Below are 23005 nucleotides of genomic sequence, written 5' to 3'. Positions count from 1 at the left end.
TAGAAAATAGATTCATCTTCCTCCTAAGGTGTTGGACTAAAACTACCATCATCCCCACCAGTAAGGGCACTGTGGGTGGGGATGATGGGAGTTATAGTCCAACACACCTGGAGGGCACCAGGTTGGGGAAGCCTGTCCTGAAGTGTGATTCATAAAACATTTACTCCAGCTAGCCCGGTTGTCTTCAGCAAAGTATTCCGGGATTGGAGCTAAGTGGTTTTGATAACTGCAGCCTAGTAGGAAACCAGTATTAACAGCTAGACCAAAACGCCCTGCAAAGTTAATTGCTGTGAACCGCCCAGAGAGCTTCTGCTATTGGCAGAATAGAAATCGGCAGTATAGAAATGTAACAAATAAATAAGTGTACTTATGTTTATTCCCATTATACAGATGCCTGGGTAACCATGACCCAAGCTGAATTTTAGTTTGGGAACATCTGACCTAACTTGAATATCATCTTCTTGCTAGTAAAAAACAATAGAACAAATCCCCAAAGTGTTGTAAGTGTTATGTATGCAGAATGGATTAAAAATTGCCCACTGGAAGGCCTGAATGTGATTAAGTTAGTTAAATTGTGGCCTCAAAAACAACTAGATTATCATTTTGATATGTTTGCTCCACCCCCACCCGCACACAGGTTTTCAGCTGATTCACATCCTTCTTTCTTAACCAAAACTCACACAAGGCAGGATCCATGGAAAGGCATAAATTCCATTGAAATGCAAAGAGGTGACGCTGCTCTTGCATATTTTCCATTTCCTTTACTGGCACTTGTGCAGGAATATTCCTATGCCAGCAAGGACGTTTAAAAAGTAATGCTTCATGTTGGTACTATGACTTGGTGACTTTGGGTGAGTTTTATCAAAGGAATGGTTTGTGTTCGTTTGCTGTATGTTGCTGTGTGCTGTTAATGACAGCTAATCAAGCTTTCTCATATTGCAGGCAAGGACAAGAAGGGAAGTTGCAGCCTCTCCCGTGTTGACAGTACCACTTGCCTTTTCCCTGTTGAAGAGAAAGCCGTGGAATACTACTTTGCATCTGATGCTAGGTCGGTGATACTGAAATACTTGATGGGAGTAGTCTTGGTTTTGTTGCTGGCTTCCTACTTGGCACAGGGGCTGAATGCAAGCAACGGTGAACCACCAGTTCCAGAATGAGGGCCAGAGAAGAAAGTAGTTCATGAGCTACAGAATGATGGATGGCTTGCATAAATATTTTAGTCACTTGCAAGTAGTACAAGTTAAATATTGCAGCATATGTTTTCTAACACTAAATATTCCTAACATATGTTTCCTGGTGTGCTTCCAGTTAAAAGGGGAAATGGGTATGAATAAATTGAGCATATGTAAGGCCAAGTGCTCTTTATCTAAGAAGAACTAGAGTTTCTGATAATCCTAGAGCCAAGGAGGTGGTGTTGGTAGATTAGGACCAGGGAGACTTGAGTTCATGGCTTGAGTGGGGATTTGAAACTTCCTATGAGTGCAATCCTATGCATTTATAGACAGAAAAAAGTCATACAACTCCCAACATGCCCCAGCCAGCATGGCTGACTGAGGAATGCTGGGAGCTGTAGGACTTCTTCTGTCTAAACATGCATGGAATTGCACCCTAAGTGACCTTAGACCAGTCACTATCTCTCGGCCTAACCCTCCTTCCTAGGGTGGTTGTGAGAATGAAATGGGGGCAGGAAACTATGTATGTTGCTCTGAGCTCCTTGAAGGAATGATAGGATAAAAATTAAATGAAAAAAAATTCTGCAGAAACTGAAAAGTCAATTACAGTAAAATAACTAAGTGAACATGTTCAATTGCAGACTCTTTTTTATCATGAAATTTTATTTTATTTTGAAATAAGGTTAACAAAATAAGGGCAACAAAAAAAAGAATGTACATAATAATAAATCAAAACCACTAAAGAAACAAAGGAATTCACTCATTATAGATCTTAGTCTATAACTGATACGCTTATGGAACATAGCTGGCTGTCTCCGAACTTGAAGGTGACCGCCTATCCAAAGCAAGGCAGGAGAGGCATGGGGAGATCGTTCCCTCCGTGCCTCTCCTGCCTTGCTGTTTTTCACTGGACAGCCATTTTCAGCTGTCTAGCAGCGGGGGGCCCAACCAGGAGAGGAAGCTGCCGTATGACATGTTGGATGTGTCGTTCGCGCAACTCCACTCTCCCTGCCCCGGAATGCCCCCAGCCCTGCCCGCTTTCAGTTGCTCCACTCTCCTCTTGCGAGCACGGAGGACAGGGCTTCTCTGCGCTGCCTCCAAGGCAGCATGGACGAGAGGGGCAGTTGGTTTTCTGGCAACCGACCTCAGAGCGCAGGCTCCAAGGTTGGTTCCCGAAATGAGCATATCCTATGGCCTGCTAGACATAGGATTGCTCTCACCGGAAAGTAAAAAATACAAGCTCTACAACATATAAAAGGAGCACATTCAAGTGCATGTCATTTTGTGTGTTTGTGCATATTAATTAGAAAAATACAGGCAACTGTACTTAGTGGGAACTTTGTCAAAAGTTTGAAGTACTTCAACATAGGAAATGAATGGAAACCATGGTGCCATAATATCATTCTTCAAGTTAGGATTCCTTGCTTGCTGCACTTGCTGAATAAGTTTATAGATACTCATAGTCTCCCAAATTTTATTAATCCACTGCTCTTTAGTTGGTTGCTTTGGAGACTTCCAGTTATATGCTATACATAACTTTGCAGCTATATACAATTGCTTAAGAAGGAATCTGGGATCATTAGGTTCAAAAAGATGAAGCAGCATTGCTTGAGGAGTTACCAGTAGTCTAATGTGAAGAAATTCCTGACAGTAATCAGTAACCATAATCAAAACTCCTGCGTTGTAGAACATTCCCACCAAAGATGAAAGTATGAAACAATGTGACCACACTCCTTCCAACAGTATTGACTATAATTTGGATGTGTTAGGTGAAGCCTTGCAAGAGTAATGTATAACCTATTCAGAAGATTGTATTGTGCTTCCTTTATATTAGTTTTGATCGATAAAGATGGAAAAGAAGTCCAAATACACTGCATAGTATTAAGGTTGTCTTTGATACCCCATCCCCACTCAGCACCATTCTTTCTTTACTTGTGAATTTTAAATAAAAATTCAAGACTTACATCTTGCATAAGGACAACTCAGCTCTTACATCATGGATAATATAACCAATACACTTTAAGTTCTCTGGATCTAATTTGATTTCAGTATTGGATAGAGTCTAATTTGTAAAAGGTTTTTATTCAATGAATCTTTCCTTCCCGCAGATTCTTGCAAGTTGTGAGTTTGGTCATAAGCATAGTATTCCAGATTCCTCTCCATGTTTCTATAGATGGAAGCTGAACCATTCTGAACTCTCTTACAGCGCAGTTATTGAACACACCAACAGAGTGATTTTTCTGGAGGATGATGATGTGGCAGCTGTTGTGGATGGTCGCCTCTCCATTCATCGAATCAAACGCACAGCTGCTGATCACCCTGGGCGTGCTGTTCAGACTCTGCAGATGGAACTTCAGCAGATCATGAAGGGTGTGTGTGTGTGTGTGTGTGTGTGTGTGTGTGAACTTCACTAACCTTTCTTCCCCCCATGCCAGGCTCCTTTCCACAGGTTCATGGCTCCCTGTCAATAGGGAATTAAGAACTAAGAATGGAGCTGTACATTGATCCAAGTGTTTTTAAAAGAGATGTTTTATAGTTTGGGCCCCCAGGACTGAAAGCAAGACTCTTGCGGTGCACCCTTTCCAAGCTCCATTCTTTTAACAAAGCCTGTTCCAAACCACTCTAGTCCTGGAACTTAAATATTTATTATTTGCTAATTAAAAAAATACATATCTGACTGTGATCTTTGGTCCTCCAGCTCTGCTATCCTCAACTGTCCAGGAGTCTGCTCCCTCAAAAGACTTGGCTTTTTCTTCCTTGTTACCCCATGTGTTTGGAACTGCCTCCCAGAACACCTACATGATACTGCTACCTCTCCTCAAATCTCTCCTCAAAACCCACCTTTTCCATGAAGGCGTTGGCTCAACCTACTAATTCCCAGGCCCTACTCTGTAGCTTAGCCTGTAACCAAGTCTAAGCATGTGCAATTGAAGCAACTGAATTAAAGCAACTGTTGTTTCCCTCTTCCCTCTTCATTTTAAATTGCAGGCTCCTCAGGGAAGGGACCTGTACTCTGTAAAGTGCCATACACATTGATGGTGCAGCGATAGAATTTAGTGGTGAAATTTAGAATACAGTTGTAAATAAACAAACAAGGAAATATTTTTTACAAGTCAGTGAAAAAGAAAAGTATGATATTGGATTGAATCCAGACTAAGGCTGTAATCTTGCAATGCACACTTAAGTCCCATTGAACTCAGTGCAGCTTCTAACTAGACATGAATAGGATTATGCTGTAAGTTAGTCATGTCTTCACTTAGCTCCCACTGAAATTAGTGGGCCTTAAGTTTAACTTATGTTCAGTACAATCCTATGGGACTGTTCACACGCCACCCATGGTGACGTGTGAACCACCACATGATCCACCACATGATCAGGCAAAAAACTCACCATGGGTGGGTTGTTTGCCCAATCGTCCCCCTCCCTTCCCCTCAGTCCTCCACCCTAGGGGACCTGGCAGCAGACCCATCTTGTCTTCTGCCACGTCCCCTTTCCTGCCTCCAATTGGAATCAGGTCCCTTTAAAAAAAAATTTCCTGGTCCCATATTTGCACAAACCATAATAAAAAAGGGACCAGACCACAATCATGATCGGGGCCAGGAAGGGGGGATTGGAGGGGGTGAAGGAAGTGGGTGAAAGCCCCTCCAAGGTGCCATTTGGGCACCATTGGAGGGGCTGTCACTGGTAAGGAGGAAAGAGTATATTTACCTGCAGTTGCAAATAGTGATCACGGCCCCGCTAGTCAAGAGTGGCAGGGGTTTCTGCTGCTTTTGCCAAGTGGCTCACTGCCCAGTGCCCTTTACCCTTGATGGGTTGGCAGATGTCACACCAACCCATCATGTGTAAAGTAACCCATTCTACAGACCGTGGGTTCTCAGGGTGGGTTGTTTGGGAAAAACAGGCCACCTTAAGAAGCACAGTCTGGATTTGCACGACATGCTAACCAACTATGGTTTGTTCAGGAAAACAAACCATCCTTGGTTGGCGTATCACGCAGACTCAATCTGTACCTGTCTATTCAGAGATTAGTCCCATTGATTTCATTGGGATTTACTCCTAGTTAAGTGTGTGATGCTTTTGAACTGTGGTGCTGGAGAAGACTCTTACGAGTCCCCTGGACTGCAAGGAGGTCAAATCAGTCAATCCTAAAGGAAATCAACCCTGACTGCTCATTGGAAGGACAGATACTGAAGCTGAAGCTCAAATATTTTGGCCACCTAATGCGAAGAGAAAACTCTCTGGAAAAGACCCTGATGCTGGGAAAGACTGAGGGCAAAAGGAGAAGGGGACGGCAGAGGATGAGATGGCTAGATAGCATCACCGATGCAATGAATATGGACTTGAGCACACTCCGGGAGAGAGCGCAGGACAGGAAGGCCTGGCGTGCTATGGTCCATGGGGTCACAAAGAGTTGGACACGACTGAACGACTGAACAGCAACAACAAGTGTGTTGAAGGGTTGTGGTCTTAGTCTTCATCTAACCCATTATAACGAAAGAAAAGGGTTTCTTCTTCCTACATTCTGTTTGATGTTCCAAAAGATTCTGAAGTACATCCATTCTTTTCTAAATATATTAAATTTACATAACCTTTGCTTAACACTGTCCTATTGATAACGCATTTAAAACAAGATTTTAATCAACCTTGGAATTTTTGTAGTTTTCCAATACTAAGTGTAAATTATCTGCAAGACCATGTGGAACAGTAGGGTTTTAAAAAAATCCTTGGTGACCTTTTAGACATATCAGTAAACATAATTTGGGGTCCAAGGTCAGATTCACTTTTAAAGTCTTATTGATCATAAATAGCTATAATTCTTTGCTTTAGTTCAGGTCCACCACCAGTGAATAAAGCCTCCTGTTTCCATGCACTGATCTATATTGTTTTGAAAGTACTTGCTAGGTTAGGGATGCTGGAGAAATTCGAGACGGACTAAAATGAGCTCAGGTTTCCAAGAATCCGACCTGCGTAATCTGCTGCGGAGTGACCCCCTCAGACCACAAGGAGTCCATGGACTTTCGGATGATTTTTTTTTACTTTCCTGAAATTTACATATATAAATTCATAGGAAAATACATAAGTTTCTGCTGAGGAAACATTGAATGGAATGCGGGGGCCAATATGGTAAATGTTACGTACTAAGGTAAATTATGTAAACACGTAATTATTTGCTTATTTTTCTGCACAATGAAAAAAAATTCGCATCTGTCTGTTGGCGGATGACGGAATAAAAGGCACCTTACAATCCGTGAAACACAGATGGAGCGGATTTTACACAGTCCGTGCATCCATATGCTAGGTACTACAGAGATAACATTTTGACACAGTTCTCCCTTAATGTTGAAGCAGCAGTATAAGTATCAAATTTATTCCAATGATTAATCCATTTTTCCAATGGTAACTCAATTTGTAGAATTTACTCCATTTTAAATAATAACTTGAACGAGTATCTTCCCCTAGGTGTAATAAAAAATACGTGATATATTTGTAATGAACTTCCAGCTTTAGAAAGTATTATGATTCCAATAATGAAAGAGCCCAAACATCAGGGATTTCATATCACTTTAGCCCTGTCTTCCTTTCTTCCTGACTCCCCTGTATCCATCCATCTCTCATCTGCCTTGTCTGTCTAATCTGGTGTTCTGAGGAGGGCATGGAATGCTGGGGGCCAGGCATTTCTGTTCCCTTCAAGTGGGTCTCCAGGAAGTCCCATTACCACAGCCACTGTTTCGTTTGCACATCTCTCTGCCATGAGCTCGGTGCATATGGGGGCCCCCAGGAGGATGGATATAATTCCATAGCCCCTAGTTGCTGAGCCCCGCTGTGAGCTATCCAGGCTGGGAACGTGTCACTTTGGTGCTGTGTAGCACAGCTAGCACCCTTTCTCAAGAACGGGGAGGGCTAGACTTTACATCCTGCCTCTAGCTCGTTCCTTGTATTTTGGAAGACACGAAAATGGACTTCTCTGCTGAGCTGATGCTGCATTTTTTTGGGTGCTTTTATCAACTAAATCAAAATGGCAGCATTGTTTCCATCCAGTATACCTTTTGTTGTTGTTTTTAAAGGTAACTTCAGTTCATTCATGCAAAAGGAAATTTTTGAACAACCGGAATCTGTTGTTAACACCATGAGAGGAAGAGTCAACTTTGATGACTACACTGGTAATTAAAACAAAAGTATTGCAATTGTATTTTTTTGTTTGACTATTAAAAATGTTATATAGCCCTTTGTCTTGTAGGTGGAGGGGTGGAAGCACTGCATGTCATTTCTTGCACACTGACAAAATAATCCTGAAGTTCTTTGTTGAAATGTTGTATTTTATGTTTCTCTAAGTGCTATGTTTAATCCCCAAACCTTTCCATCTGCAGTAAATCTTGGGGGCTTGAAAGATCACATTAAGGAGATCCAGAGATGTCGGCGTCTCATCCTTATTGCTTGTGGGACAAGTTATCATGCTGGAGTTGCAGTAAGTGGCTGACTTCATATTTTCCTTTTAAGTAGCATTTCAAACATGTTGAACAAATTATAACTATGTCTTATGCCAGAAAAATACGTCTGATGCTGTAGGGGGTGGAGTTGCTGCTGATTGTGTATGTTGCTGTGATGGCCCCTTATAAGAGAGGCCTGTCCACGTAGGGTGCCTGTATTGGGCAACACAGAAATGTACTAAATGAAACAAAGATCCTCCTGAAATTGAAAGCAACCCTCAAATGCACCAAGTTATAAGTGCACCATGATAAAGGAATCCATCTGGAAGCACCTTGACAACAATGCCGTGATTACTTGAAGCCAACATGGATTTGTCAAAAACAAGTCCTGCCAGACAAATCTGATCTCATTTTTTGCTCAAGTAACCTCCCTTGTAGACCGTGGGAATGCTGTAGACATCATATACCTCGACTTCAGCAAAGCTTTCGACAAAGTGCCCCATCATATCCTGATGAGCAAACTAGCTCAAAGTGGGCTAGATGAAACAACGATCTGGTGGATCCACAGTTGGCTACAGAATCGGACTCAAAGAGTGCTTATCAATGGGACCTTCTCCAACTGGGGAGAGGTAACGAGTGGGGTACCGCAGGGCTCAGTCCTGGGCCCAGTGCTCTTCAACATTTTTATTAATGACTTGGAGGTGGAGGTGCAGGGAATGCTGATGACACAAAATTGGGCGGGATAGCTAATACTTTGGAAGACAGAAACAAAATTCAAAGTGATCTGGATAGACTGGAATGCTGGGCAGAAAACAACAGAATGACATTGAATAGGGATAAATGCCAAGTTCTGCACCTAGGAAAAAGAAACCAAATGCACAGTTACAAGATGGGGGATACATGGCTCAACCACACTACAAGCGAGAAGGATCTTGGAATTGTTGTCGATCACAAGCTGAATATGAGCCAACAATGTGATGTGGCTGCAAAAAAAAGGCCAATGGTGTTTTGGGCTGCATTAATAGAAGCATAGCTTCCAAATCCCAGGAAGTACTAGTTCCCCTCTACTCAGCACTGGTTAGGCCTCATCTGGAGTACTGTGTCCAGTTCTGGGCACCACACTTTAAGAAGGATGCAGACAAACTGGAGAGGGTTCAGAGGAGAGCAACAAAGATGATCAGGGGACTGGAAACAAAGCCCTATGAAGAGAGATGGAAAGAACTGGGCATGTTTAGCCTTGAGAAGAGAAGACTGAGGGGAGATATGATAGCATTCTTCAAGTACTTGAAAGGTTGTCACAGAGAAGAAGGCCAGGATCTCTTCTCGATCATCCCAGAGTGCAGGACACGGAATCATGGGCTCAAGTGACAGGAAGCCGGATTCCGGCTGAACATCAGGAAAAGCTTCCTGACTGTAAGAGCAATACGACAATGGAACCAATTACCTGGGGAGGTGGTGGGCTCTCCCACACTGGAGGCCTTCAAGACGAGGCTGGACAGCCATTTGTCAGGGATGCTCTGACGGATTCCTGCATTGAGCAGGGGGTTGGACTCGATGGCCTTGTAGGCCCCTTCCAACCCTACTACTATTCTATGATTCTATTCTGTTCTAAGTTTTCAACGAGATGATCGATTATCAGCCTGAGCGTATAAAGATCTGTTGCCCTGCAATGGTATTCCCTTGTCCACAGGAATTGTGCAGCTCCGCCCTCCCCCTTAAGTGTGGTTGGGATTGGACTGTTAGAGGCTTTGGGCTGGTTTGGTTATTGGGTCCATGCCTTGGGCTCACGTGGTCTGACTTCCTCCCTGCCTCCCTGTTTAGGTGAACCGTAGTGTGTTAGTACATCTGAAGTGGTAAACTAAGGCTTACATTTGCCATCCAAAACAAAACTGGAAACCTACTAGAAGACAAGGTTGAAATGGGTTTCCAATTCTGGTTTGGAAGATGGTCACAAATCTTAGTTTGCTGGTTCATTTCTGGCAACAAACTAGTTTACCCAAACTATATTTGATTAAATTTAGTAAATCATATTTTTCTTAAAACTTTTTTTCTGGAAAACTTGAAAGGTTTCTTTTATATCCCCCAAAATCTCTGTCTGTGTGGATACGTTTGAAAAGTGCTGACGTTGGACACTTTTTTTGGTTTTGCATTTAATATGAAAGTTAAAATAACATCTTTTTTCCCTGCTCATTTTTTCTAATGATACCAAGATGGAGGCTGAATGCAGGAAAAGGGTATCCCCTCCGGAATCTGCCATACAGCTGCATAGGCTGAGAAGTATGTGACTTCCCTCTGTTCTTTTTTTAACCAGACACGTCAAGTGCTAGAAGAACTGACTGAACTGCCTGTCATGGTAGAACTAGCCAGTGATTTCTTGGACAGAAATACTCCAGTCTTCAGAGATGATGTGTGCTTTTTCATCAGCCAGTCAGGTATGGTCTTTGACCTGGGCAGGTGGGCAGATCAACAGACTAAGAACAACTGAAGAAGAGCTCTTACTAGGGTAGGTCAGCAGGCAGTTTAGTGTATAACCTTTGACACTTGCTGGCACAGAGGAGGAAGGCTGTTAGTCAACTGGACCATGAGCACATATGAAGTCAACTTTTTCCCTACAGGAGCTTGTAGTACAAGGTGCTTCTTGACCAGCCCTCCCCACTCTCACACAGAGAGTGGGTTTTTTTAATGGCCACGGCTCTGTGCTGCTGCCGAGTTCAGCATGCTTAGCTCAGGATATGTGCAAGTTTTCCTGGGCAAAAGGTATTTTTCACTCTAGGTACAAGATTAAAAGCTAAGAAGAAACTCAGAGAGAACGTAGCGAAATAAAGTATATCTATACTTTGGTGGGAGAGACTGAATTATGCACTTAATACTAAACTTCTGATATCAGCTACAGATTAAACCATATGGGTGCACCGCTGCACGCTACCTTCTTTTCCCCCCCAAAAGCAGTTTTAACTAATTAATTACACTACAGTAAAAGTAATTGGAATTACTTTGAAGTAGTAAAATAGTTTCAGCTAGTTTTTTATATCTGCCTGCCCACCTCATGCTGGAAATTATAATATTAACAGAAGTTAACGTTTAAGAAACTTTAGACATTTACTCATATAATCTGTTCAAATTGTTCTGTGGAGTAAAAGCTAATAACAGCAAGTGGAATCTTCTTTCTTTGAGTCCTATAAAGTTGTCAAAGCAGGCCTGTAAATAGCAAACTCAATGCAAGTCTTCTCACACACCCCACCCCCTTGAGCAGTTGCTTTCTTCCTAGGCCAGGCCAATGCTAAAATATTCCGACTGTAGCCACCGCTCTTAGAAATGCTGCTCATAGTTCTAGCAACTAGCTGTAGGAATGGAAGGTGGGGGAGGGTTTGACACCCTCTGCTGGTAACTTCAGGCATGCCTGTGTTCTTTGACGGACTGATCTTATATTTCTTTTGGTATTTATATAAGGTTTTCAGTATGATAGTGAGTGATTAATTATTTAAATAGGCAGCTTTCCTAATGGATGAAAGTAATTATTATTGTAAGTGCACGACAATAGTTAACTACGAACAAATTAGTTTAAGTAGTTATCATTACTGTTTAACTACTGCATGCCCCTTCTCTCCCCCCCCCCCCCCGCCACTTAGATCAGTCCAGAATCACTTGGGGCCAATGGATTGTGCAGAAGGTACATGAGCAGAGACATTTCTTTCTAGAATGTAGCAGTAAAAAGTTTCAAATCACATTCATTTCAGTGGAGTTTGCTACTCTTGATTGTACAGTCAGGATGCAAAGTGATAGTATCTACATAATTTATTCTTGCACTTTGCAGCGTTCCAGAAACACAGTGCTAGTTGGGTAGAATTTAAAAATCGATAACACATCTGCAATTTATCCTCTCATCATGTGGCTGCAGTTCACAATGCAGTTGTCACTAAAATTTATTCTGTTCTATTTATTTCTTTAATGATTTCTACAGCGCCTTTCTACTCTCAGGGCAGCTTACAATAACAAAACAACATCAAATCATAAAATACAAGCCAACAATAAAACAGTAAAACTCAGCAGTTATTGTTGAATCTCCACTGCATTGTATTCATGGTGATGAGCAAATGGAATGTTCTTGAAAACCAATTGCTGGTTCGGTTTCAGGCCTAGCTTCCAGACTGCAGCTCCTTCTGCGCTGTGGCAGAGTGCCTGCTGACTGTGATAATATCCACCTCTTTTGGCAGGTGAGACAGCAGACACGCTCATGGCCCTTCGGTACTGTAAGGAGAGAGGAGCCCTCACCGTGGGAATCACAAATACCGTTGGTAGTTCTATATCTCGGGAGACAGACTGTGGGGTGCATATCAACGCAGGACCAGAGATTGGGGTTGCCAGCACAAAGGTGAGGGTTCCTTGTAAGGTCAGAGGTATTCATGCTCTGCACCAAGAGGTCTTCGATTGTTGTTGCATGAATGAATACTGTAGTCTTGTGCATGTTGTAATGCACTTGTCCATTTTGAATCCCATATTTGAGTACATGTAGAATTTGGAATTTATACAGTGAAATAAATAGCTTTTCTCAAAGAGAGGTGTAGGTACAGGGAAATAAACTTTTCCAATTTAACCTCAACATGCAAAAGATGTGAGAAAATACCTTCACTTTGCATGCTGCCATGCAATGTAAGTTTGGCTGAGAGTGGTAACTTGATGAAAAAAAAACTGTGAATAAGCTTCATTGCTTAGTAGAAATGTAAACCTAGATCTCCCACATCCAAGCCCAGCACTATTTCCTGCACCCCACTGATGGTACAATGTGGAAAAGTGAGGGGTAGCAACAGTGTATGGAATGAGATTCCAAGCCTGGAGTCTTGGGCAGCGGGGGAGCCCCATCTTTCTGTTCATGCTGTTTGGACATTCCAAATGTAGGCAATTTGTCAGTGTTCCCAGTAGTTGATAGTTGGCATCAGACCCCAAACTCTTGTTTGCAGAATCTGATATGCAGCCCTGTACAGCTCTGAGTCACTAATAAAACACAGTTCAGTTGTCCATAATAGATAAATCAATGTTGCTAAGTCTGGAGCTCTTGCACAGTACTTTATTTGAACATCTATATCTTGCAGGAGAAAGAACTGACTTTGTGTTGGTATAAATTTTGTAGGCGAGTTGTTACAATGCTTTTCAGCTCATACAGTTTATGCGCTATGTATTTTCCAATAAATGTCATGGCATTAATGATTTGTTGGACTGTTTTATGGTGCAAAATTTGAGATGGAATATGAAAATTGGTACATCTGTTTCACTGGAAATATGCATGTAGGGGCTTGTGATGTATGTGTTCAGGGTCGATTAGAAAGTTACCTTTACTCCTCTGCAGACCCCTCTTCCCCCTGCCCCACAGTTCATATGCTGTGTTTGCCATGCCATTGAATTCGGTTTTACATTGCATCCAAGAATTTGTGCTTAGGCAAACATTAAAATATTAGGTAGAAAAGTAATGTTTTAATGCCAGCTGATACCAGCATTAATCTGTGCTATTGGTCATGGAGGATTCCTAAAGCTTTGGCAATTTGCCTGGGTTTTCCTTGTTTCTTTGAGGAAACTTTTCCAGATGTCCGAGTCTACCAGGCTACAGTATTTCCCGTGTGGGTTTGAGATCAAGGCACACTTATGAATAACAAGGAAGGGAATATGGATGACACGTAAAATGTTAGGTAATCCCCTGGCATATATTATTTTCATATAAGTGTATAACTCCACTAATTTTGCATATTGTATTATTCTGCAAGAGCTTCTTGAAATCATAACACTCAAACCCATATGTTTCTGTGTACCTGTTTATTAGAAGAGTCTCTGAGTGCTTAAAGAGGTCGCAGGTAATGGGGAGCTCCTCTCCCTGTCTCAGTAAATGCCCTCATTACCCACTGGGATTTATCATGCTCCCTCTCTCCTGAGGCCCCACTGCGCTTCCTAAAGTAGCTGCACCATTCAGCTGCTCATTGCAGTGTGAGCTGCAGCTTAGAGAGAGCTGCCATGTCCACTGGCTCCTGTCTACCCCTTCATCGTTCGTGCTTCCTCTGCAGACCTCCAGGCCGCCGCTCGTCTCCTTCTTTTCTTTTCCATTCCTTCTGTCCTCAATCCTGTGTGTAAGGTGTGTCAGACAGGCACCCTGGTGAGTTTCCCCCTTGGGTTTCCTTAAAGTGACCAAGCTATTTCTGCTTCTTCCTTTAAAGGTGTTTTAGAGAATTGCTGCAATATTACATTAGCTACAATGGTATGCGTTCACTTGTTGGTACAGGTGTGTTGGGTGTTCATTGCGGCCAAAGGTCCCAACTTATTTCAGTCTTCATTAGCTCCCTTGGAAATAGTTGTGTTACTTCCCAAAAGGCAAATTAAGAACTTCAGAATCTGCTTCACCAGATACCCAGTTCTGTGGGGGGTTGTGACGCAGGTCTTCACAGTCCAAGTCCAGGATGCGTCCATTGTGTTATACGCTCAGGCAGCGTATACCTGTATTTTAGTGTTGGAGGCAGTCCTTCATATGGATGTGTTCCTGCGCCTGTTGGCGGTGTCCCAGAAAAAGCAGATGTTGTACATTACATTCTTCTTCCACTTGAGATTACATTTCTGGCGAATGTAATCACCGTTTAGGATAAGAAATTGAAGTTAACCCAGACAATCCTTACTTGGGGAAACTGTAACTTGTTTAAAAATTGAAAAGGCAACTAATAGAACTGGAAGGAATGACATATTCCTTTTAGGCAGTGGTGGTTGAAGCTCCAAATTAGAGGCAGTTATTGTACTTAATGGCTATTTAGGGTTCTTAGCAAATCACCCCTCTAGCTTCCCATCCAGTGCCTCAGACACCGGGTTACTCTCCCACTCTGTGTGCCAGGAGGCTCTTTTGGAGTGAGACTTGGCCAGGAGCCAGACTAGGAGGCGCCTCCCACTTCCTCCCGACAGCTGGTCTTCTCCTGTCTCCACACTGAACAGGCGGAGGTTCTTATCCTGGTCTGGGGAGCTGGGAGAACTGGTTAACTACCCACACAGACTAGAAGACACCCCCCCCCCCCCAATTGCTGGGTCTGGTAGGAAGGGGGCTGGGTGACTGCCTTTTGGAGTCACACATTCAACTTTGGCCGCAGGGGAAGGAGTAACCAAGGCTGTTGTGCTGCAGGAGCCTTATATAAACTTTGGCCTGGTATGAACTAGACCTGATTGGTGATAGCCAGGCTCCTGTTGGCTGGAGGTAAAATCAGCTAACCAGTAGATGGCGATGGGGTTATCTTGGATTTGGTGCCCATTTTCTCACTGGAAGGAGACTTCTGATGCAGTTTAGGAGGGTTCTGCCAGGGTAGGTAAGGCTTTAGGGTGGTAGTTAAGGCCTAAGGGTACCCGTAAGCTCAGCAGTGCCCTCCTGAATTAAGGTCTCCATTTCGAATACTTTGAAGTATTTCAGCAAATCCTCCAAATTATTCACAGTGACATTCTCTTTTCCATAGGCCTATACAAGCCAGTTTGTTTCACTAGTGATGTTTGCCCTCATGATGTGTGATGATAGAATTTCAATGCAAGAAAGACGAAAAGAAATAATGCGAGGCCTCAAGTTATTACCAGGTATGTATAAATGTCCCACACTGTGAAGACAAAATGTGGTTCTCTGTATGCTCTAATTTACATGGATGTATATGCACATTAATATATAAAAGGATGCACACACGTCAGGGATCTTTTGACATTTAACTCTAGGTGCACAGGAAAACCTGATCCCCAAGCTGAGAGTGTCAGAAACCATGGACAAGATCCTTGAAAGCAATTATTTGCTTTGTTAAAGAATTAAAATGAATTAAAATCACACAGTGGAATTAGAATCATACCTATATCAGCAGAATTAGAATCATGCATCCAAAAGACTTTAACACTGAGAAGGTTAAAAGATAACATTATAAACATTTAAAAATCAGCAGTAAAGCTAGGTACAGTGGTATACAGAGAAGTGTTTGTGTTCAAAAAGGGGTGGTGGAAGTGTGACAGTTAATTAAAACAGTGTAAATCAAAACTAGCCCTTGAAGGAGGCAAATGCCAGCCCCAGATCAGTCAGCATGAGCTCCCGTGTAGCAACGTACATGTGTGTGGCTAATTATGAAGAAGGGGGAAGAAAGAAGTGGGGGTAGAGGAAAGAAGTTTCAACCTGGGATGATTTGAATGTGGGAAACATATTTTTTTTTAATTGTGAGAGTGTTTTGGAGGTGATGTTTTGGAGGTGATTTGGAGCAAATGCAGAGGTTTTGGAAAAAAGCAGATGGAAAGGCTTAAAGAAGCAACAGGAAGCTCCAAAGCCAGGGGGTTTTGGAGCTGGTCCTGAGGTGGGGTATTGGGAAAAATAGAAAAAAAGAGTTAATTGGCTTATGGACCAATTGCGGGGGCGGGGGGGTTAGGAGTTAGTCCAAAGAGTTACCTTTCCGTGTCTGCTGAATTATGAGTGCTGGAAGCTCTATTGCGCTCCCCCTGGAACAAGAAGGGGAAATAGACTGAAGAAAAGGGGGTTGCTCTTCTGAGGAGCAAGTGTGAGGTGCCTTCCTCGATTAAATGAATCCCCAATCCAGAAACTTGGGGTTGCTTTTTATCCCTTTATTCAGGAGTCAGTAATTAAAATAAAGCAAAACTAATTCAGATCTGATACAGTATTTGGGGTTTCAGTTTTTCAAAGCGTAAAAAGGTTAAAACAGTTAAAACGTTAAACCAAGTAAAACTGGCTAATAATTTTCCTCCCATCTCCCTTAAGCAGGAAGGCTAAAAATCAACATAAAATACGTCTTGGTGGGTGCTTCTCTGGTTGTCACCTTAAGGCATGATCTGCATATCATCAGAGGTTTGACTGGTTGGGATGAGTGGTACGGCCTTTTTGCTTGTGGTGCCCAGATTGTGGAACTCCCTGGCTTGGGAAGCCCAGTTGGTCCCTTTTTTATTGGGATTTCAGTAGTAGATTTTTGGGCCCTTTTTTTTGGATTGTCTTAAGGTTTTTTGCCCCTGCTGCAGAATTGTATTTTAGCTGGCTGCGGTTCATAGCTCTGTTCACTTTATCATTTTGACTGAATTTGCTTTTAGTTAATGACATAAGCCTCTTTAAGGGCCTAAAGGCAGGGTAAAAAGAAATAGATAAGATCTGTGGTAAACTTTTCAGCTGTAGTAGGTGGGCTTGCACAGAGATGAGAAGTTGATTGTGTCTGAAATTGTTCTCCAAAAGAACAGAACAATTTTATTTAAAAGCCACAGCAAACACTGCACAAATCAGTGTATCTTAATTCTGAATTGTTACAACAAGCATACTATAGGTAAGCACTGGGCAACTGCAGGAGATCTGGGGGCCATTTTCTCTCCCCCAACGCCCACCCCCCCTAGACCACACTGGGAAGGAAAAAATAGATAACATTTAAATGCAGTTTTAAAAATCAGTAGCAAACTGCATCCATAGCACTCAGTAGCGTAAACATGGTTAAATTTGACCCCCAAGCTAAATGTTACCCTTTTAGCGGCAACAAAACACCATTTTGTTTGCAGACATTTAAAAAAAAAACTATTCGGGGCATTTTGGGGGCAGTGGGGGGTGGCTATCACATAGATCCTAAAATGTGCACAACCTTAAAGGTTACAAGAGCAGTTTTCATAGTTATGTTAGAGGCTTTAGGAAAGCAACCTTCCATCCCGCAACTTTAGCGCTAATGAAAATCCTTTTAAAATTTGGTGGTTCCAGATACTGGTAACAGTTATGCCCTGAAGACCCACTGAGTAGTGCATTTCCTGTTACAGTTTTTAAATACCACAAGTGTAGTTCTTCCCAAATGCCAGTAACCGGTTGTGTTCACACAAAACGCTCAGCCAGACTGCTGATGCATACTACCTGATTGCTTCGTTCTTGCTTGGCTCCTGCATCAGGGCAGAAAAGCTTAGCATTACATCTGAACCTGGATCCCTGGCTTGTCACTCTTTTATCAGGGCTAGATTCATAAGCCAACTTCATGCTTCAAACTCTGCTTTCTTAGAGGAGAGACATGCCAGGAGTCAGGATTCGTAGGCAATGCTAAGCTTTTCCGCCCTGCTAAGCTTCTGGTTACTGTAGCCACTCCTGCTTGCAGGAATGGCCAAGTGTAGAGATGCGAAGACCTGGGGGGAAGAAAGAGGAAAAATTCAGAAAACCCCATTCTTTTCTAATTTTTTCCAAAGGCCATTTTTGTTTATTTCTGAAAAATTGAGCAGCTTTAGTTTATGCAATATTTTCTTTTAGAATGTGAGACATGGTTTTTATATATTGTTACCCAGCCTTTACTCCCCCCAAAATTATTTTGAAAAACTATGTAATAAGAACGCTTTTATAGGAAGACTAGAAATATAAAATGTGTGGAAATAATGAAACCATGGGGAAAATGTTTTCTTTAATCCTCTCTGTAAGATTCCCAGCATAATTCTTCCTTCCATTCCTTATTTCCATTCCAAAACTAAGTCTTGCTTAGTTTTCAATTTTCCCCAAATTCCTGGGTTTTTTCCAGGGGGTGGTGGGGTGGGGTTTTTCCATTGTGTTTTTTCCATGGCTTCAACATTTCTGGAAATTTTACATCTCTAGCCAAGCAGGAGGGATTGGACAGCATACACAACCATGCCCCTCATTACCGATAAGTTGGGATCCTCAGCAAATTCTGGCTTAGTGTTCTGTGCGAACCTGGCTGCTGTTTCAGAGAGCAAGCAATGTGTGTGTAATTGCATCTGTGTTTTGTATCTTGCGTCCCTTTTGCTACTGGTGATAGACTTAATTAAAGAAGTGCTGAGCATGGATGATGAGATCCAGAAACTGGCTACAGAGCTTTACCACCAGAAGTCGGTCCTCATTATGGGCCGTGGCTATCACTACGCAACGTGCCTGGAAGGTGCTCTGGTAAGGAGTCTCTTCTTCCTTTCATAAAAAGGGTTTACACTGCGTGTGCCACAGTTCTAAGTGCCAGACGTGGTACTCATCCCAAAGACTTTGAAAAGCACATCCCTAGTGGCTGTGAAGAGAGGGCTTAGCCTAGAAAGAGTTTGAATCTAGAAGGGACAGACTAGGATTTCTAAAGGTCAGAAATCAGGGCAGGTTTTAAATTAGGCCTGCAAAGCTAGTGATCCACTAAGCTGAATGCAGCCAGGTTCTGAGACCTACAGAGTGTTCAAAATCCCTTGAGTGGGTTTCTTGGTTTGTGTTTGCAGTCTCCAGTCAGGCAGCAACCAACAGGCAGTTGAGGCCACTGTCCATGGGTGGTGGTTTGCTTTTGTCTTGGCGAGTCATCACCTGACTTTAGCCCTGCCCTGAGCCCATCTGACCATTAGAGTTCCCACTCAGTTCCCACAGGCTTCTGAGGCTTGGCAATACCCATATTGGTCTTTGAAGCAGCATAAAACATGTTCCTTCCTTATCTAGGATGCACATCTCAATCAGGATGGCCTGGGTTTATCTAAGCCTTTTGGGGGAGGCTCTCCAAAGCTGGAAAGATCTGCCCCAGGGGAACTGCTCTACCATCACCAGCCCTCTTGACTGGCAGAGTGTTCCCAGTCAAGGCTTTTATCATGCAGTTGCCCAGCCTCATCAACAGAGTTTTGCAGGGGGCCCAGACATTGTTGCCCCCCCCCATGTTTTCCCACTGCTTCTGCCATCTGTTCTTTCTACAAAAAATAGTTAATGAGGAAACAATGGAAAAGCTGCACAATTGTTTTTGGTTGATAGAACTAAGAGCCCTCCATCTGAACGCACCCCTGGTTTTCTTCCTTCCTTCCTTCCTTCCTTCCTTCCTTCCTTCCACCCCTCCCCTTTCTCCAGAGGGGAAGGAAGGAAAACATCAGTTGAGACATCTGGCTAAAGCGCTTCCTAAATTCCTAGCTCTCTGCAGAGAAAGCTTCTTAGCATTCTCAGACCAATCTACTCTACTAATGGTTTACTTCTACCTACTGAATGTCGAGGATAAAAAACTCTTTCCAGAATTCATGTCAGGAACAGCTTAGAGAACCCCTCTGCATTTGACTGCCATTTCCCCCTTACCCCTCCCCTCGTTGTGTCTCAAACTTAACTGTGTACAGGGAAAAGGGAAGAGAGGTAAACTGGCATTATAAGCCAAGGGAACATTTTGAAGTGTGGCTGGGCTTGGCTCAGGGATTTCTAAATAAATGAGAGAAAATGCAAATGCACACACATGCACAGAGTTTCCCAAATTTGTTCTCCATGGCTAATGACAATCACATGGAATGCCTAAAACAGAAGAGAGAATATTGCTTGTTTTGAATACATTTCATGCTGCATTTTGAAATTGTCTCTGTTTTTTAGCCGCACAGTTACTCATCTGTTTTAAAAGCTGAATTTTCGTTGCTTCTTTTAAAAATAATACTTTTAATGTGTTCTATTATTGGTTTTATAATGGCATTTATCATTGGTTTTATTGTTTTTGCTTTTATTATATATGTCGCCCTGAGAGCTTTGACTATAGGGCAACTCATAAATTGAATACATAAATAAAATAAGTAGACAGAGAGTTTGTAGGATTGGACTCAGGCACTGCTTCTTCTCCCTAGAAAATCAAAGAGATCACATATATGCACTCAGAAGGCATTCTGGCTGGTGAGCTGAAGCATGGGCCCCTTGCACTGGTAGATAAACTGATGCCTGTAATCATGATCATCATGAGGGACAACACGTACGCCAAGTGTCAGAATGCACTACAGCAAGTTATTGCGCGGCAGGTGAGTGAAGAAGGGGAGCGTCCCGGATATTTCAGAGCCCAGCTTAGAGTGGGGCCCTGATGCTTGCCATGGTGTAGGACATACTGGCCCGCCTATACTCTTACCTTGCTCATTCTCAAGTATGTCATATTTGGCTGGGAAATTGGAAATGTTAGCATATATGGCATGAGTTTCCTCCATCAATATTTGATTTAGGGATTTAGCCCACCCTCACTTTGACAGGTCTGCTTTGACTTAATCCAGGCTAGGTCCAAGGAACCAGGACTTTTCTTAGCAGGAGAAATGGGAGCCAAAGCTGCTGGCATTTGCTCAAGCAATAGTTTGACTTGCATTATATTACATCTGCTCATCTTGAAGTCTTTCTGTTCAGGGCGGGATCAGGCAAGCTGGACGTTCTCAAGGTGCTCCAGTGCAGCCTGTCGGGTTCCTGTTTGAAGCTGGACAGTTCTTTCCCTTTTACAGATGTTTCTAGGGGCAGTGCCCGTGTGATGAGCAGCCACATTTGTTCACATCTTTGCCCTGTTCATGTGCGGGGGTGCAATCTAATTTTTGTATTAAAAGCAAAGCATTCGTGAGGGGAGCTATAGCACCTCCCTCTACATCTTACTTGCCCTGCAGTTCTGCACCTGAGGCACTTTTCTTCCAGCCCTGCTCTAATTCCAGACGTGAACTTGACTAGGAGAGAAAATGCCTAAAGTCGTGGCGAGCAGCGAAATAAGGCGTGTGGGGGGAGGGGCGAGTCAGTTCCTCTCCCTTGCACTTGCGCTTGCTTGAAAAGCTAGTCTTCCCCCCAACCAGTCCATCTGTGAACAGAACAGATATGTGAATAAGCCCTTGTCACATCTAGTTTGGCCTTAGCTTTCATGGTTGTGAAGGTAGGTATTGAAAATATGAATATAGAAAGTGTTGAATACTTGCTGTGCAGCACATACAAACTAGAAACTTAAAGTAGAGAATAATTTTTAGAGGCAGCTGCAGTTTTCATTTCCTCGATATAGGGAGAGTTTGGCAGTGACCATCCAAACTGGCTCTGGAGCGTGCAAACAAGTTCTTTTTTTTATCAGTACTAGGTTTATGATGAATAAAATGCAAATTTGTTTTGGCTTGTGCTATTTCTCAAGAAAAAAAGTGGGGAGGCCAGCATCGCTTCCACACACTCCCCCCCCCAAAACAGACCTCAATAGGTGCTGAAGAAAATAGTCTGTGTTAAAACTGGGGCCTTTTTCTAATAAAACATACCATTTTCTTCAGCAGCTTTTGAAGTTTGCCTCCTTTTTTGCTGTTAAGATTTTCCACAAAGTGGAATGGGACGTATCTGATCTGTTTTGCTTGTTTTCACTAAAATAAGCCAATAACTAGAGAAATGGTGGTAAATACCTGAACATTTGATTTTTAACTTTGTTTAGGATGGCAAAGTGGCATATAGATATCCCCTTTCTGAAGATGACAGAATATTACTCAGCTTTGATGCAAGAATAGTGTGGTGATAGAAACAAGTTCCCAAAGTAAATGGGAACCACTGCACTCCTACAAGGACGATCTAATTTTGTATCTTTTTAATTTAAACAAAAGGAGGTTGTGGCAGATCGAATTTCAGGGGGCATGTCAGTGGTCTCCTCTCTCTGCCTCTCCCCTTTCTCCTTTCCTTTGTGTGTTATTTTTTGACACTTGTGGTCCTTGCAGGGGCGACCTGTTGTGATTTGTGATAAGGAAGATATTGAGACTATCAAAAACAATAAGCGAACAATCAAAGTCCCCCACTCAGTTGACTGCCTGCAGGGGATCCTGAGCGTTATCCCTTTACAGCTCCTGGCTTTCCACCTTGCAGTCCTCAGAGGCTATGATGTAAGTACCACACTTTAAAAATCTCTCTCTCCTTCCCTGTCAGCTTCCTCCTCACATTAATCCTGTGAGTTCAATAGCTGTCTTTCCTCAGCAAGAGCTAACCGATTTCTTCAGTTTCCCTGATATTTGTTGGGAGACAAATTCTGCAAAACATGGCCCCACCAGGAAATTCCTGACTTATGTGGTAGATAACTTCCTCCTACAGAAAGTAGAGGTAGGAACTAGAGGATCGGCTATCCTTGACTTGATCCTAACCAACAGAGATGACTTAGTGGATAAAGTAGCAGTTACAGGAACTCTGGGGGAAAGCGATCATGTTATACTTGAGTTCGTGGTTCTAAAGGAAGCAAAAGCCAAGTGTAGCCAAACCTGTACCCTGGATTTTAGGAAAGCTGATTTTAATAAACTCAGAACAATGATAAGTAAGGTCCCATGGCAAGCGACTCTAACGAGAAAAGGGGTCCAAGATGGGTGGAAGTTTTTAAAAAAGGAAATTCTCAAGGCACAATTACAAACAATTGCAACAAGAAAAAAAGGTGGAAGACAACAGAAGAAGCCAATGTAGCTTCACAAAAAGCTAAGAGATGACCTGAAAACAAAAAAGGACACATATAGGAAGTGGAGAGAAGGCCAAGCAACAAAGGAAGAGTACAGGCAGGTCGCACAGAATTGCAGGGATGGCGTCAGGAAGGCTAAAGCTGAGAACAAGCTGAGGTTAGCGAGGGATGCTAAAAGCAACAAAAAGGCTTTCTTCAGCTACGTGCATAGTAAAAGGCAGAGGAAAGAAATGGTGGTTCAGCTATTAAATAAGGATGGCAAAATGATAACAGATGA

The 23005-nt window shown here is 42.7% G+C and overlaps 1 protein-coding gene across 4 annotated transcripts in view; it reads left to right on the top strand.

Moving 5' to 3' along the window:
• GFPT1 (glutamine--fructose-6-phosphate transaminase 1) overlaps positions 1-23005 on the top strand; it is a 72878-nt gene that overhangs the window by 37602 nt on the left and 12271 nt on the right. For all 4 annotated transcript variants that reach the window (XR_014783771.1, XR_014783770.1, XM_084804205.1 and 1 more), the window contains 10 exons: positions 943-1048; positions 3379-3542; positions 7238-7333; positions 7541-7638; positions 9912-10032; positions 11815-11972; positions 15070-15184; positions 18370-18497; positions 20159-20326; positions 22010-22171. Coding sequence is in view for 2 of the 4 variants with exons in the window: in XM_084804205.1 (XP_084660331.1) it covers positions 943-1048; positions 3379-3542; positions 7238-7333; positions 7541-7638; positions 9912-10032; positions 11815-11972; positions 15070-15184; positions 18370-18497; positions 20159-20326; positions 22010-22171 (1316 nt within the window). In the remaining 2 variants the exon portion in view is untranslated. The remainder of the gene's footprint in view (positions 1-942; positions 1049-3378; positions 3543-7237; positions 7334-7540; positions 7639-9911; positions 10033-11814; positions 11973-15069; positions 15185-18369; positions 18498-20158; positions 20327-22009; positions 22172-23005) is intronic.

The sequence above is a fragment of the Heloderma suspectum genome, chromosome 6 (assembly GCF_057233095.1).
Source record: "Heloderma suspectum isolate Gila_16-S chromosome 6, 16-S_ref, whole genome shotgun sequence".
NCBI classification, from domain to species: Eukaryota; Metazoa; Chordata; class Lepidosauria; order Squamata; family Helodermatidae; genus Heloderma; species Heloderma suspectum.
This window is presented reverse-complemented; position numbering and strand designations above follow the sequence as displayed.